This window comes from Carcharodon carcharias, chromosome 5, assembly GCF_017639515.1.
Source record: "Carcharodon carcharias isolate sCarCar2 chromosome 5, sCarCar2.pri, whole genome shotgun sequence".
NCBI lineage: Eukaryota > Metazoa > Chordata > Chondrichthyes > Lamniformes > Lamnidae > Carcharodon > Carcharodon carcharias.
Window position 1 is genome coordinate 139,827,463 of NC_054471.1, and position 17,174 is coordinate 139,844,636.

Consider the following 17,174-nt stretch of genomic DNA (forward strand, 5'->3'; position numbering starts at 1 on the left):
TCAGTTTGTGGGGCTTTTGGCATCACACTGGGTGGCAGCTGGCATACTCAGTCAGGGGAGGCACCTGCAGCCTGCAGATGAGGAAAAGGCATTGTGGGGGTATTCAGGGGTGTGTAGTGTGTATACGTTTAACTCTGCAAGTGGCCTCAAGATGGGGAGAGGTGATTCCCACATGGGGCATAGGCACATTCATCTCAAAATTTTCAGGGACTAATAGTTTAAGGTCTTTTTTTCTGGTTTATAGTTTGTATATTCTGTAATAATGAAGATCAGGAAAGAACAGCCCTAGGGTAATTGATTTAAAAGGTTTAATTTAAAGGGATAAGTCATGGCAGGAGAGCTTAAAGCCCTGGTGTACTCCTCATGCTCCACGTGGGAATCTGGGAACATTTCCAGTGCCCGGGACCAGCATGTTTGCAGGAAGAGTGTCCAGCTGCAGCTCCTGGAAGCTTGGGTTTCAGAGCTGGAATGACAGCTGAGGACACTGTGGAGCATCTGCGCATCTGAGAACATCCTGGATAACATATTTAGAGAGGTGGTCACACCGCAGCTGAAGGGACTTGAGGAAGAAAGGGAATGGGTGACCACCAGGCAGTCCAAGAGAAAGAGGCAGGTAGTTCAGGAGTCCCCTGGGGTCCTGCTCACAAATCAGTATTCCATTTTGGAGGCTGATGAGAGCACTGGCTCCTCCAGGGAGTACAGACAGAGCCAAGCTTCTGGCACCACAAGCAGCCTGTCTGTACAGGAGGGGAAGATGAGAGGATGAGCAATACTAATAGGGGATTCTATAGTGAGGGGAACAGATAGGTGCTAATGTGGCCGTCAACATGACTCCAGGATGGTGTGTTGCCTCCCTGGTGCCAGGGTCCGGTATATCAATGAATGGCTGCAGAGCATCCTGAAGGGGGAGGGTGATAAGGCATTGGTTATGGTACATGGTGGTACCAATGACATAGGTAGAAAGATGGATGAGGTCTTGCATCAAGAATTCAGGGAGTTAGGCAGTAGACTGAAAAGCAGAACCTCTCGGGTTGTAATCTTTGGATTACTCCCAGTGCCACGTGCTAGCAAGCACAGAAATAGGAGAATAGTACAGATGTATACGTGGCTTAAGAGTCGGTGCAGGAGGGAGGTTTTTAGATCCCTGGATCACTGGGACCGTTTCTAGGGAAGGTGGGACCTGTACAAGCGGGACGGTCTACATCTGAACCAGAGCGGGACTAACATCCTTGCGGGCAGGTTTGCTAGTGCTATTGGGAGGAGTTTAAACTAATTCGGCAGGTGGAGGGGGATAAAGAATGTTAGCAGAATAGGGACACATCATAATACAGTAAAACAATCAAGTCAGAGGGAGTACAGCTGCATTAAGTTTCAAGGGAATAAGGCAAGGCTGAATGGCCTCTACTTTAATACCAGGAGTATTACAGGATGAGTTAATGGTGAGGATTGACACGTGGAATTGTGATATAGTAGCCATCATTGAGACATGGGTGAGGGAGGGGCAGGATTGGCAGCTTAACATTCCGTGATATTGAATCTTCAGGCGAGACAGGAGAGGGGGTAAAAGAGGAGGAGGCATTGCATTATTAGTTAAGGAGTCAGTTACTGCAGTAAGGAGAGATGATATCTTGGAGGGGGCATCGAATGAAGCTTTGCGGGTAGAGCTTAGGAATAAAAAAAGGGGCAGCCACATTGGTAAGTGTTTATTACAGACCCCCAGATAGTCAGTGGGAAATTGAAAAGCAAATATGTGCACAATTTGCTGAGGTGTGTAAAAACAATAACAATAGGGTAATTATATTAGGTGATTTCAACTTTCCCAAGATTAATTGGGATATACATAATGTTATGGGCTTGGGGAGTGGATTTCTTGAAATGTGTACGGGAGAAAATTTTAGGTCAATATGTAGAGGGTCCAACAAGGGACGGCACAGTGCTGGACCTAATTCTGGGGAGTGAAACCGGACAGGTGGCTGAGGTGTGGTAGGGGAGTGTTTTAGTGATAGCGACCACAGCATGGTACAATTTAAGCTTGTTATGGACAAAAAAATAGACAAGTTGCAAAAAAATATTTTGGATTGGGGGAGAGTGGATTTTTGTAAAATAAGGCAGGGTCTGGCCAAGGTAGACTGGGAACAGCTACTTGTGGGGAAATCTACAGAGGAGTAGTGGGGGGCGTTCAAAAAGGAAATGGGGAGGGTACAGGCTCAACATGTTCCCTCTAGAGTGATAGGAAGGAGGAACAAGCCCAGAGAATCATGGATGACCAGAGATATTCAGGATACGATGAGAAGGAAAAGAGAGGCTTTTAGCAGGTACAAGGGGAACAAATCAATGGAGGCATTAGTGGAGTACAGAAAATGCAATTAGGAGAGCAAACAGGATATATGAGAAAACTCTGGCTGGTAAAAGTAGGGAAAATCCCAAGATATTCTATAAGTATATCAATGGGAAGAGGATAACCAGGGAAAGAGTAGGGCCCATTAGGGACCAAGGGGACAATCTATGGGTGGAGCCAGAAGACATCGGTAGAGTGTTGAATGAGTACTTCACATCCGTCTTCACTCAAGAGAATGAAGACGAAGATATCGAACTCAGGGAGAGAGACTGCGAGATTCTTGAGCAAATTGATATAGGGAGTGACAAGGTGTTGGAGGTGTTGGCAGGCTTAAAAGTGGACAAATCTCCAGGTCCGGATGATTTGTATCCCAGGCTGCTGACGGAGGCAAGGAAGGAGATCGCAGGGGCTCTGACCCAAATTTTTAATTCTTCTCTGGACATGAGGAGCTGCCAGAGGACTGGAGAACAGCTAATTTGGTTCTGCTATTTAAGAAGGGTTGTAGAGATAAGCCAGGGAACTACAGACCAGTGAGTATCACGTCAGTGGTAGGGAAACTATTGGAGAAAATTCTGAAGGAGAGAATCTATCTCCACTTGGAGAGGCAAGGTTTGATCAAAGCATGGCTTTGTCAAAGGGAGGTCATGTCTAACAAATTTGATTGAATTTTTTGAGGAGGTGACCAGGAGTGTAGATGAAGGTAGTGCAGTTGATGTAGTTTATATGGATTTCAGCAAAGCCTTTGATAAGGTCCCACATGGGAGACTTATAAAGAAGGCAAATGTACATGGGATACAGGGTAATTTGATAAGGTGGATTCAAAATTAGCTTAGTTGTAGGAGACAGAAGGTGATGACAGAAGGCTGCTTTAGCAACTGGAAGCCTGTGTCCAGTGGCATACCACAGGGATCTGTGCTGGGTCCCCTATTATTTGTCACTTATATAAATGACAGATGAATATGTGGCGGGGGGTGGGGTAGGATTAGTAAGTTTGCAGATGACACAAAGATTGGCTGTGTGGTTAACAGTGAAGTTGAGTGTCTTGGGCTATAGGAGGATATAGGTGGGATGGTCAAATGGGCAGATGAAATTTAACCATGATAAAAGTGTGAGGTGCTATACTTTGGAAGGAGTAATTTGACAAGGAAGTATTCAATGAATGATTTGACACTAGGGGGTTCTGAGGAACAAAGCGGCCTTGGAGTGTGTGTCCATAGATCTCTGAAGATGGAGGGACATGTTAGTGGGGTGGTGAAAAAAGCATATGGGACACTTGCCTTTATCAATCGAGGCATAGATTACAGAAGTAGGGAGGTCATGTTGGAGTTGTATAGAACCTTGGTGAGGCCACAGCTGGAATGTTATGTGCAGTTCTGGTCACCACATTATAGAAAGGATGTGATTGCACTGGAGGGGGTGCAGGGGAGATTCACCAGGATGTTGTCTGGGATGAAACATTTAAGTCATGAAGAGATGTGGATAGACTTGGGTTGTTTTCATCGGAGCAGAGAAGACTGATGGGTGACCTGATTGAGGTGTACAAGATTATGAGGGGCATGGACAGGGTGGATACAGAGCAGCTGTTCCCCTTAGTTTAAGGGTCAGTCGCCAGGGGACACAGGTTCAAGGTAGGGGCAGGAGGTTTAGGGGGGATGTGAAGAAAAACCTTTTTACCCAGAGGGTGGTGAAGGACTGGAATGCGCTACCTGAGAGGGTGGTGGAGGTGGGTTGCCTCACATCCTTTAAAAAGTGCCTGGATGAGCACTTGGCATGTCATAACATTCAAGGCTATGGGCCAAGTGCTGGTAAATGGGATTAGGTAGGTAGGTCAAGTGTTTCTCACCTGTTGGTATAGACTCGGTGGGCCAAAGGGCCTCTTCTGCACTGCGTGATTCTGTGAAATGGATATCCACCACTATCACAATGGGATCAAGCAATACAGGGGGAGGATTGAGTGGTCTGTGACGGAGGGAAGCCTGAACATTAAGCTTATCTGGGATAATGGGAAGGGTTTCCATACTCACACAGGGAGGGTCCAAGCTGGTCTGGCAGTGAGAGCTCAGCATTGCCATCTTCCAACTTGCAGCGATGGCACACTACAAAATTGAGGAGAAACTCTGTTGGTGAGGGCTCTGAGGGCAGTTTAGAGGGCGGGTGCATGCATTGGAGGTGGGGGTGGGTGTGGTGCTAATTAAAGGGGCACCCAACTGAACTGTGCATTCCCAAATGAGGAGAGATGCACAGCTGAGACATGGTAGGAGCTTTTCAACAACAATGCAGGAATCAGGAAAGTGAGGTAATGATGTGCATTCATGTGAGAATATTCCAGGAAAGAGGCTCTAATCGATTTTCTTGTCTTACCCTTTTGTTCAGAGCTTGGAAATTCCCCACTGCAATAACAAACACCAGGGCAATTTGACAACTGGACAAGCTTCAGAAGCTGTGAGCATCATGGCGCTGGATGGATCAAATAAGAGAAGCCTCAGGCTCCCCTCAAATAATCTCATTTCCTGACTAATCATTTACCCTCATGTTTATTCCCAAGAGTGCAGTATTAGAGTGCAGTGAATAAGGATCCCAGCACCTGGGCTGAAAGTAGCATATCCAAGCGCCTGGCCAAAACAACGTCATAGCAGTGGGTCATGTGAAGGGCAGGGGTGGTGGCGGGGAGCAATTTGATACACACCCAACACTGACCATCATTTCAGGTGCGAGGACTCTCCAACATGAGAACAAAGCCCTTGAACCCACATTCACTTATGAGTCACCGACAGAAAGAGTACCCTTGGAGACTAATGCTAACACCTGTCTCTTTCTCATTAATACTGCAGAGAGGAGACCATTAGGAAGATGAAGACTGGATTAATTGCTGCCTATATAATCACATACAGGCAGGAGAGAAGGAGAAGATTGCAATGGAGGGATGTGGCTTGCCAAAGGAAGGAGCAAAACTCTCAAGACCAAGGACCAGCAGGGCCCTCTTCGGACCCAGGGGATGAGGTTCACAGGCACGTCTTGCGTAGGCAGCTCCCAAGACCCAAGGTGTACAGAACACACAGCTTACCTGTAGATGTGCAAGAACCAGTGTCACTGTCGGCTCTGTGTGTCTAGGGACCCGATGACTCACCTTTGCCACATACTCAGGAATTGGCACCACAGGGAGGGGGAGGGAATCCATTGCCGATAGCTGTGAAAGTAATGACCGCTCTGAACTCCTACACCAGTGGCTCCTTCCAGGGCTCCACGGGGAACCTCTGTGGGATCTCTCAGGCATCCACACACAAGTGCATCCATGAGGTGACAGGTGTTGTTTTTACCACAATCATGTCAGCTTTGACAGAGATGAAGCCAGGATTCCACAACACTGGAGTTTGCCAAAATCACAGATTCCATCGACTGCACTCATGTGGCTATAAAAGCTCTCTGGTTACAGGCACCCCAATACATAAACAGGAAAGGCTACCACTCACTCAGTGTACAGCTGGCCTCCTACCATATGAAACTCATCATGCGGATTTGCACCAGATACCCAGGAAGTGTCCACGACTCATACATCTTGAGTAGATCGCAGACCCTGGACATCGTCACGGGATCACATAGGATCCAGGGCTGGCACCTGGGTGACAAGGGGCAGCTGCTAAGGATGTGGCTGGTGATGCCCATGCAGTGGACTCAGATTCCTGCAGAGAGAAGATACAACTAAGCTTATACCACTACCCAAACATTGATCGAGCACACCATAGGGATCCTAAAGATGTGATTCCGATGCCTGGACAGATCTGGTGGAGTGTTCCAGCACAGGCCCCAGAGGGTCTCATGGATCACTGTGTCTTGCTGTGTGCTGCACAACCTGATGCTGCAAATGGGGAAGGACTTGCTGACATGAAGGAGCTGCACGTCTCCTCCGATGAGGAGGGCATTGAAGGCGATGAGGGCATTGAGTTTGAGGAAGCCGAGGCTGCAGGGGAACAGGCTATACCATGGGCCAGAAAAGGCAGGCATGTGCCTGAGGCCCTCACAGACACCAGATTCCATGAGGAAGATGACAAGTTGAAGTGAGTAACCTCTTGCCCAGGTGTCCACCATCATGGGCCAACATGAACACCAGCATTGCTATTCCTCTCATTTCAACCATGAACTTCAATTTGAGAGTGAATAGTTACTCATCAGGCTTACATTGTCCTGATCATTTGAAGGATGATGAAGCCTCAGGAGCATGTGTCCTTGCTGAGATGAGGTGCTAACTGAAGGAGGGAGTTCTGGCATCAGACATCAGATGGTGCTGCCTCTTTAAGTGTCTATCTTGTATACCAGTCACAATGGCAGCCTACAAGAGCCAGAAGCTGTTCCACTATCCTCATTGGGCTTGTAGCTGAATGCTTTCAATCTGTTAAACCTCCTCAAGGTGATCCATCTCCAGCAATGGGACAACACATTCTGAGTAACCTCGATGGTGAAACTGATCGGTGACACTTGGGCCAAGGCAGTTGAAGACGTTCTGCAAATGTGTATCTATTCGCATATGATTCAATCCTCTGTGTCACCTTCTCCTCTATCACATTAACATCTGGCACTCTCAGTTAGGGATGCTGGTCTGCTTTTATCCTCACTTTGCTATACAGATGGACCACCTGAGGATGATGGCGTTCAGCCACTTGCGTGACAGACATTAAAGTGCCTCCTCTTTAAGACACACTTTGTGCCTCATGGTCAAACTTGGCCCTTGCGAACTCCATTAAGTTCAGACACCGTGAAGCCCTCAAGGTGACGGGTCATTGTTAATAAAGAGCAGACTTCAGCTTCAGTATATCCTTGTTTCTATCCCATTGCTCCCCTCAACATTGTCTAAAGCTATGATGTGCACTTCCAGAGCATGCTCAAAGGCTCTATTGACCACCAAATTTCACCATTTGCAATAAGCAGCACTCACCTTGGCGAGTGTTTAGGTGATGGGACGCACAGCGCTGCATCTGAACATTGTGATGAGAGCCTTTTGGCCACAATCCAGACAATTACAGGTTGAGAAATGCTCCAGGCTGTAGGCTTGAGTGCCAGGGCAATAATGTGGCTGAGAGGGGCAGAGATTCAGCACCTTGAGGTAGCAAGGTGCTCCCACTTATTGGTGAGCTTGTCAGGTATACACTTGGAAAGTCGGAAACGCGGTTGGCTGACAGGAGCACACATGAGCTCTGAGCATGGGCTCATAGCAAGAAAACCCTGCCAGATGACAGAGAGCACATGGAGCTGCACGATATATGACCCTTCTCCATGCATGAACACATCTCTCCTTGTACACTGCACCTTCACCTTTCAAGAATGCAGACAATATATTAGAACACCTCTGCCTCAATCATACACAGCCAAGAATAAAATGACATGACCCTGCAAAGCTTGTGAACGAGGTTTGTTCCATGAACACGTTTAACATTAAGGTCGAGGCATCACTGATGTTGAGAATGATCTGAAAAAGGGGCACGCACTGTGGTGATATGGAAGCATACTACATAGACGAGAGACCCATGATAGCGACATGTGTGATAAGTGAGGTGAGGGACCATGGTATCACACCTGATTGACAACACAGCTCATCACAGAACGGAGGCATACACAACAGGAGATGTGAAATGGGTGCGATTCTATTTACATTTGTGTACACCACATATATGCTGTAAACACCCGTGCTACTGCTGTACTCTTAAATCTTTTTAACTTTCCTAACCCAAGCACTACATCTTGGTGTTTCCCCGGCATCCACAGCAGAGGAGGAGGCAGTCTGCTGACTGCTACGCCTGTTGTCTGTGATGACCTTGGTGGATGCCCTCTGGAAGGCCGAAACATGGAGGGGCCTGCCCTGCTTTGAGTGTCCAGCTGTGGGGCAAGTACAACCTCCTCGGCCTGTGGACCTCGAGGTAATGGAAGAGGGCATCAGGATCAGCAGGACAGCCCCAGAGTCACCTTGGTGGATGGCCTCAGGGTGTCCAGCTGCTGGTGCTCCTGCCTAGCCCCTGGCTGACTCCTTGAGGAGAAGGGGCAGCTTGAGTGTGATCTAGGTGTTCTGCCCTCTCTCATGTAGCTACTGATGGATGCCACCAATAGCTACAGCAATGGAGAGCTGCTCCTGCAGCAGGGCAGGACCGATGTCCTGGACTGGGATCTCAATGACGACTGCCATCCTGCCAGTGTTGACCTTGGTGCATTGGCGTACTGGTGCTATCACCTCAGACTGAAGGTGGACAGACTCCTCCATCATCCGTTGCAATCTGAGGAGTGCAGCTGACATTCCTTCCTGAAAATCCCTTGACTGTTGTTGCAGTCCAGAGGCTTGTCATCTGACTCAGACTCAACAGAATCATGGCCTCCAGCAGTCCTCCAGGTGCCGGCAACCTCGGCTGTCCCTGCCTCTGCCTCCTGTGGACCAGATTGTGTGCTGTGCTCACCAGATTGTGACATTGAAGCTGCTCTAGAACTAGGTCCCACAGAGGTGTGTGCAATGTTGGAGGGTGTGGTTGAGAGCTGTGACAGATCTTCTATGGTGCTCTCCTCATCTGAGGTGTCATGGGGCTGGAGCTGAGGGCCTGGCTTGTGTTTGTCCTTGAGCACTGTCCAGAGGTGCCAGTGAAAGAAAGGAGGGGTAATTAGTGCATGTCAGGCAACTCTTAAAACAGGACAAAGCACTCACAGTATAGTTGCCTGAATGATGAGCTGGTGCAGGATCCTCCCTTGAGTGTGAGCCACCCACCTCAAGGTTGGCACAGGCATGGTCCACGTCCTCTCTGGCCAGCTCAATGGCTCTGTTCTAGAAAGGAGTGAAGAACTTGATTTAGGCCACTCTACCCCCCGTCTGAGACCTCTCCCTTTGAGTGTGTGCAAGCTTGTCCTGCACAAAGACAGGTGGAGAGTGTGAGCAGGGCACGTGCCAGGGAAGATGATAAGGATGCTTGCAATGTGTGGGTGGTAAGTGTGGCCATGGATGAGATAAGGACGCAAACTGCAGAGGATATGAGGCCAGATGGAGATGTGAAGGTGTGTGTGTGAGAGAGAGTGGTGATGCCCCTTGAGCTGGCAGTGTGGGAGATGCCAGTGAATGTGTGATGGGCTGGTGGGTGGGTGAGCTGAGACTGATGAGATGGCTGACTAACCCTCAAGGCACGGATGAGGTTGTTCGTCTTCCTTCTGTACTGGGTGGCTAACCTCTACTGTGCTGCGTTGATACTGACCACCATTGCCACCCCCTGCCAAGCTGGTGAGGTTGGTGGACCTCCTACGGCCGTCATGGGGGTAGAGGACATCACGGCTGGCCTCAACTGTGTCTAGCAGGCAATCCAGTGAGGCATCACTGAATTTTGGAGCATCATGCTTCTTTCCTATGGGAGCCATGTCTTGGGCTGCAGATTTTAAAATGTTGTAGACAGGTGCATTTAAATATGGCTCCTGGAGTGAGGAAGTGGTGAGTTCACGGCGTGGCAGGCGAATCAGAGATCACCGGGCAGCGATCCAGCCTGCTTCCTGTGCATGCAAAATTAACACAGCGGCAAGCAGATGAAACGGTTCAAAAATCCACCATTGTGGCCGGCAGGTAGAACACCATTTTTCACGTCCGCTGCTGTACTTAGTGCAATGAGGGGAAAATCCAGCCCTATAACAGCAGTGGAGGGTTTGCGGGAGCTGGTGCCAATGTACAGCTGGTTATATATTAGCTTAATAAACCATACTCATAACAATTAGTGCTTTCGAACCTCCCATTTTAATTAACTTCCCCAGTAATATTGGGTTAATTGATCATGATTGGTGGAGGCATCCAAATTTAAATCAGGAACTTTGCTTAATAACTACTTTCGCCTCCAAGAGTAATTGGCTGGAATCCCTTTCCAAAAACTTTTTCCTTGCCGCATCTTTCCTCCTTAATGACATTCCTTAAAACTTATCCCTTTACTAAGCACTTGGCCACTTGTGCTAATGTCCCCTTGTTTGGGCCAGAGTCAGCTCTTGTCCCATTATTTTCTGTGAAGCACTATGAGACATTTCACTATGATAAATGCACTAAATATAAGCTGCAGTTGTAATGTTATTTAATACAATAACGACAACAGCTTACATTTATATAGAGATAAAAACAAAAAACTGCGGATGCTGGAAATCCAAAATAAAAACAGAATTACCTGGAAAAACTCAGCAGGTCTGGCAGCATCGGTGGAGAAGAGTTGACGTTTCGAGTCCTCATAACCCTTCAAAAGAACTGAGTGAATATTAGGAGAGAGGTGAAATATAAGCTGGTTTAAAGTGGTGGTGGGGGGGTGGGGGGAGAGAAGTTGGGGGGGCGGTGGTGCGGTTGTAGGGACAAGCAAGCAGTGATAGGAGCAGATAATCAAAACATGTCACAGACAAAAGAACAAAGAGGTGTTGAAGGTGGTGATATTATCTAAACGAATGTGCTAATTAAGAATGGATGGTAGGGCACTCAATGTACAGCTCTAGTGGGGCTGGGGTGGAAAGACAAGCAGGGCATAAAAGATTTAAAAATAATGGAAATAGGTAGGAAAAGAAAAATCTATATAAATTATGGGAAAATACAAAAGGAAGGAAGAAACGGAAAGGGGATGGGGATGGAGGAGGGAGTTCAAGATCTAAAGTTGTTGAATTCAATATTCAGTCCGGAAGGCTGTAAAGTGTCTAGTCGGAAGATGAGGTGTGTTCCTCCAGTTTGTGTTCGGCTTCACTGGAACAATGCAGCAAGCCAAGGATAGACATGTGGGCAAGAGAGCAGGGTGGAGTGTTAAAATGGCAAGCGACAGGGAGGTTTGGATCTTTCTAGCGGACAGACCGCAGGTGTTCTGCAAAGCGGTCGCCCAGTTTACGTTTGGTCTCTCCAATGTAGAGGAGACCACACTGGGAGCAACGAATGCAGTAGACTAAGTTGGGGGAAATGCAAGTGAAATGCTGCTTCACTTGAAAGGAGTATTTGGGCCCTTGGACGGTGAGGAGAGAGGAAGTGAAGGGGCAGGTGTTGCATCTTTTGCGTGGGCGTGGGGAGGTGCCATAGGTGGGGGTTGAGGAGTAGGGGGTGATGGAGGAGTGGACCAGGGTGTCTCTTTATGGGGTATGTGGAACATTCCTTGTTCCAGTCCTACTCCGTCCCCCCTCCCACAACTTTTTCTCCAGTACATCAATGATTACTTCGGTGCTGCTTCATGCTTTCGTCGGGACTTGGAAAAATTTATTAATCTTGCTTCCAATCTCCACCCCTCCATCATTTTCACATGGTCCATCTCTGACACTTCCCTTCCCTTCCTTGACCTCTCTGTCTCAATTTCTGGTGATAGACTGTCCACCAATATCCATTGCAAACCTACCAACTCCCACAGCTACCTCAGTTACAGCTCCTCACATCCCGCTTCCTGTAAGGACTCCATCCCATTCTCTCAGTTCCTTCGCCTCCGTCGCATCTGTTCTGATGATGCTACCTTCAAAAACTGTTCCTCTGACATGTCCTCCTTCTTCCTTAACCGAGGTTTTCCACCCACGGTCGTTGACAGGGCCCTCAACCGTGTCCGGCCCATCTCCCATGCATCCGCCCTCACGCCTTCTCCTCCCTCCCAGAAACATGATAGGGTCCCCCTTGTCCTCACTTATCACCCCACCAGCCTCCGCATTCAAAGGATCATCCTCCGCCATTTCCGCCAACTCCAGCATGATGCCACCACCAAACACATCTTCCCTTCACCCTACCTGGCGGCATTCCGTAGGGATCGTTCCCTCCGGGACACCCTGATCCACTCCTCCATCACCCCCTACTCCTCAACCCCCAACTATGGCACGTCCCCATGCCCACGCAAAAGATGCAACACCTGCCCCTTCACTTCCTCTTTCCTCACCATCCAAGGGCCCAAACACACCTTTCAAGTGAAGCAGCATTTCACTTGCATTTCCCCCAACTTAGTCTACTGCATTCGTTGCTCCCAATGTGGTCTCCTCTACATTGGAGAGACCAAACGTAAACTGGGCGACCGCTTTGCAGAACACCTTCGGTCTGTTCGCAAGAAAGACCCAAACCTCCCTGTCGCTTGCCATTTTAACACTCCACCCTGCTCTCTTGCCCACATGTCTATCCTTGGCTTGCTGCATTGTTCCAGTGAAACCCAACACAAACTGGAGGAGCAGCACCTCATCTTCCGACTAGGCACCTTACAGCCTTCCGGACTGAATATTGAATTCAACAACTTTACATCTTCAACTCTCTCCTCCATCCCCACCCCCTTTCTGTTTCTTCCCCCTTCCTTTTGTTTTTTCCAATAATTTATATAGATTTTTCTTTTCCCACCTATTTCCACTATTTTTAAATATTTTATGCCCTGCTAGTCTTTCCACCCCAGCCCCACTAGAGCTGTATTTTGAGTGCCCTGCCATCCATTCTTAATTAGCACATTCATTTAGATAATATCACCACCTTCAACACCTCTTTGTTCTTTTGTCTGTGACATGTTTTGATTATCTGCTCCTATCAATGTATGCTTGTCCCTACAGCCACACCACTGCTCCCACTTCTCTCCCCCCAGCCCACCCCCCCCCCCACCTTAAACCAGCTTATATTTCCCACCCTCTCCTAATATTCACTCAGTTCTTTTGAAGGGTCATGAGGACTCGAAACGTCAACTCTTTTCTTCTCCACCGATGCTGCCAGACCTGCTGACTTTTTCCAGATAATTCTGTTTTTGTTTTACATTTATATAGTGCCTTTAGGCTTAATAAAATGTCCCAAGGTGCTTAACAGAAGCAATATAAAACAAAATTTGACACTGAGTCACATAAGAGGATATTAGGTCAGATGACCAAAGGCTTGGTCAAAGAGGTGGGTTTTAAGGAGTGTCTTAAAGGAGGAAACTGAGGTAGAAAGACAGGGAAAGATAGGAATGGAACTACAGAGCTTAGAGCCTGGACAGCTGAAGGCACAAGCAGCAAAGGTGGAGCGGATATGGTCAAGGGGCCAAAATGAGATGAAGGCCCATATCTCGAAGGACCGTGGCGCTCGGGGAGATTACATAGAGAGGGAGGGGTGAGGCCTTGGAGGGATTTAAAAACAAGGATGAGAATTTTAAAATCATGGCATTGCTTGAATAGGAGCCACAGGGGTGATAGGAGAACGGGACTTGATGGGTGCTGGGACTAAAGCAGCAGAATTTTGGATGACTTCAAGTTTACAGAGGGTGGAATGTGGGAGATCAGCCATGGGTACATTAGAACAGGCAAGTCTAAAGTGAAAATAGGCACGAATAAGGGTTTCAGCAGCAGATGAGCTGAGGCAGGGAAAAAGTAGGGCAATGTTATGGAGGTGAAGCACAAAGTTTAGTATGCAGGTACAGCAGGTAATTAGGGAAGTTAATAGAATGTTATTATTTATTGTGAGGGGAATTGAGTACAAAAGTAGGGAGGTTATGCTTCAGTTGTACAGGGCACTGGTGAGACGGCATCTGGAGTACTGTGTACAGGACTGGTCTTATTTAAAGAAAAATGTAAATGTGTTAGAAGCAGTTCAGAGAAGATTTTGTAGACTAATACCAGGAATAGGAGGATAGTCTTATGAGGAAAGGCTGGACAGGTTAGGCTTGTATCCACTGGAATTGAGAAAAGTAAGAGGTGACTTGATTGAAACATTTAAGATCCTGAGGGGTCTTGATAGGGAGGATGTGGAGAGGATGTTTTCTCTTGTGGGAAAATCTAGGTCACTGTTTAAAAATAAGAAAATATGAAAATATTCTGTTATTAACCCGCTCATTTAAAACAGAGATGAGGAGATTTTTTTTCTCGCAGAAGGTTATGAGTCTTTGGAACTCTGTTCCTCAAAAGGATGGTGGGAGCAGATTCTTTGAATATTTTTAAGGCAGATCTAGATAGATTCTTGATTAACAAGTGGGCAAAAGGTTATTGGGGGTAGCCAGGAATGTGGGGCTGAGGTTACATGCAGATCAGCCATGATCTTGTTGAATGGTGGAGCAGGCTCGAGGGGCCAAGTGGCCTACTCCTGCTCCTAATTCGTATGTTTGTGTGTTCATAGGTGGAAATAGGTGGTCGTAGTCAAGGTGCGAATATAAGGTTGGAAGCTCCTCTTGGGTTAAATATTAAAAGGTTGCAAACAGTCTTTCAGTCTTGGGTTGGAGGCTAGGGGAACAGAGTTTGGAATGGGAAAACTATGACTTTCATCTTCCCAATATTTAATTGGAGGAAATTTCTGCTCATCCATTACTAGGTGTTGGATAAACAGTCTGGTAATTAAGTAAGAGTGGTTCAGTCAAGAGAAGTGGTAATGAGGGAGAGCTCAGACTTATACTGCAATCCGAGCCTGACCACCAGGTAGAAGCCAATTTGTAGCACATAAAGGATTTCTCTAACTTTCACTAACTTTACAAGTTGGTGCTGCCAACAAACTGCTCCATGTGACAGGACTTACCAGTCAGTCAGGGACCCTCACACAATATTCTATCCATTCATTCTGATGGATGAGAAAGTTGAATAATTCCATTTGCCATGGCATTGGATTTCTGATGCACGCTTCCTGCGGGCGAAACTGTACCCCTCGCCTGGGGGATGGAATTCATTAAAACACTAAAACAAAAACAGAATTACCTGGAAAAACTCAGCAGGTCTGGTTTTGTTTTTATCATTAAAATACTACTCTCTTGAAAAGGAACCCAATTATTTACCACCCAATGTAAGTTTTACCATACAGAAATTCGGCACAGTATCAACTCGGCAAAACGGAGGAAATGGCTCATCAAATAGTAGTTAACAACAGGCCAGCGACATAACGAAAAGATAATAAATGCATATAAAGTAGATGGGGAAACTAAGCAAAATGTCTGAAACTTAAAATCCCCTGGTGATGCATTTGGAAAGAGTTGGATCCTTTGGAATTTAGTAGCCATTCAATAACAAACGGTCATTTATTGGAAAAAGATGTTTTCCATTGAGTGAAATAGATTGGTCCATCTGCAGATTCTGTGAAGCTTGAAAATCAATGATATTTACCTGCGCGAGCTCCTCTCACTGAAATGATTCGCAAATCATTAGCAAAAGCCCTCTCCAGATTCCCTGTACTTTCGGTGAGCAGACTCCGCCTGTCTGTTGCTTTAAACCCATACAATCGACACAGAGCCCAACTTATTTTTCTCTGTCCTGCGCGAATCATCTTCGGAGTTCTTCAGCCGAACCTCTCTCCGCACTCTGATCAATTGGAGTCATCTATTTAAACAAAAGCTGCCAATCACGCCCCCAACTCCCATGCAATCACAGTGTCTAGAACAGATCTGTACAATGTTACTGCAGCTACTTACACTCATTGAAAACATGCACAACGATAAAAGTATATATATAGTTAATCAATCACTGTTCTTCATCTGCGCTAATCTAATTTAGATCCAAGCAAAATATATCCAATGATAATCATGTTTTGTTTTTAAATATCGCTTCTGGGTACGTTGTGCAAAATGATACTTATGGGATATCTCAATCGTAAAGATTACCGTGGTAATGAACAATGCAGAGATTGGCAATGCAATTATAGTGTATGTAACATAAAATAAAGCAAAAGCAGAAAATACTGGAAACACTCAGCAGATCAAGCAACTTGTTTATTTATGCATTCATGGGATGTGAGTCTTGCTGCCCATCCCTAATTGCCCTTGAGAAGGTGGTGGTGATCTGCCTTCTTGAACTGCTGCAGTCCATGTGGTGGGGGTACACCCACAGTGCTGTTAGGAAGGGAATTACAGGATTTCAATCCAGCGACAGTGAAGGAACGGTGATATATTTCCAAGTCAGGATGATGAGTGGCTTGAAGGGGAACTTCCAGGTGGTGGTGTTCCCATGTCTGCTGTCCTTGTCTTTTGAGATGGAGAGAGAAATATTGAACAGAGAATGAGACTAAACCTTTCAGGTGGATAACTCACAACCATAGAGATTTCTAACATTTGCAGTATTTTGCTTTTTATGCATTTTATAAATTGACCACCATGATCATGCTGACCTCCTAATCAGTTTCAAACAGCCTCAGTGGGTCTGTTTTCCAATGGTAAGCAATGCTGACTTGGGTCAGTAGTCTGACCATCCTGATCACATGAAAGCCATCAAAAAGTGCCAACAGCCTCCTCTCACCACTACGAATGCAGGTAACCTTTTGCTGTCATCTTGCCCAGGCAGCATGTATAAGGCTTGGCTGTACCTTGGGGCTAACTGGAATGATTGCAACTAGGAAGTTGCTATATGGGATCAGCAACCTAGTCAAAAGATTTTCATTTTAGCTGGACTGATATCATATTTAGTGTTACAGAGTTCCATGTCCCATCTGTTGGTCTTGTCATGCAGACCTCATTTGAACAATGAATAATGTGCTGAATCATTAGATGAGAAAGGGAAATTAAATGGACAGAAAACCAGAAATATACAGAATATATATTTCTACTCAAAATCCAAATATGAAAAGATTCTGTTATTAAAACACTTGATCTGTAAATACAGAAGGTGAAACAAAAACTCAGGTACTCAGAAAGACTTAATGATGTTTGTTGGTCTATTTGCTTTGGAGCAGAGTAGACTCTGAGGTGGCCTGTTCAAAAATTTAAGGGGTTGGATTGCATCCCTGTTGGATTATTCCAGATTGGGGAAGACCAGGGTATATGAGTTAACACTATGTAAGAGCAGGACTATACTGGATGTAAGAGAGTTTTTCTTTTTGCAGAGAATCTCTGGAATACATTAATCAGATGGTGTGGGGGATGCTGACTCACTGCTTTCAACTGGGAGCCGGATCAGTTCTTGACTGGAGCAGAGAGCATAGAAAGTAAGT

At 46.4% G+C, this 17,174-nt stretch overlaps 1 protein-coding gene across 1 annotated transcript in view; it reads right to left on the reverse strand.

Moving 5' to 3' along the window:
• The window catches only part of LOC121278253 (protein FAM162B-like), a 76,134-nt gene extending 60,599 nt beyond the window's left edge, over positions 1-15,535 (reverse strand). Inside the window, exon 1 of the mRNA XM_041188479.1 lies at positions 15,359-15,535. Within this exon, the coding sequence (XP_041044413.1) occupies positions 15,359-15,518 (160 nt within the window). The 5' untranslated portion in view covers positions 15,519-15,535. The remainder of the gene's footprint in view (positions 1-15,358) is intronic.
• Between the last annotated feature and the right edge of the window lie 1,639 nt (positions 15,536-17,174).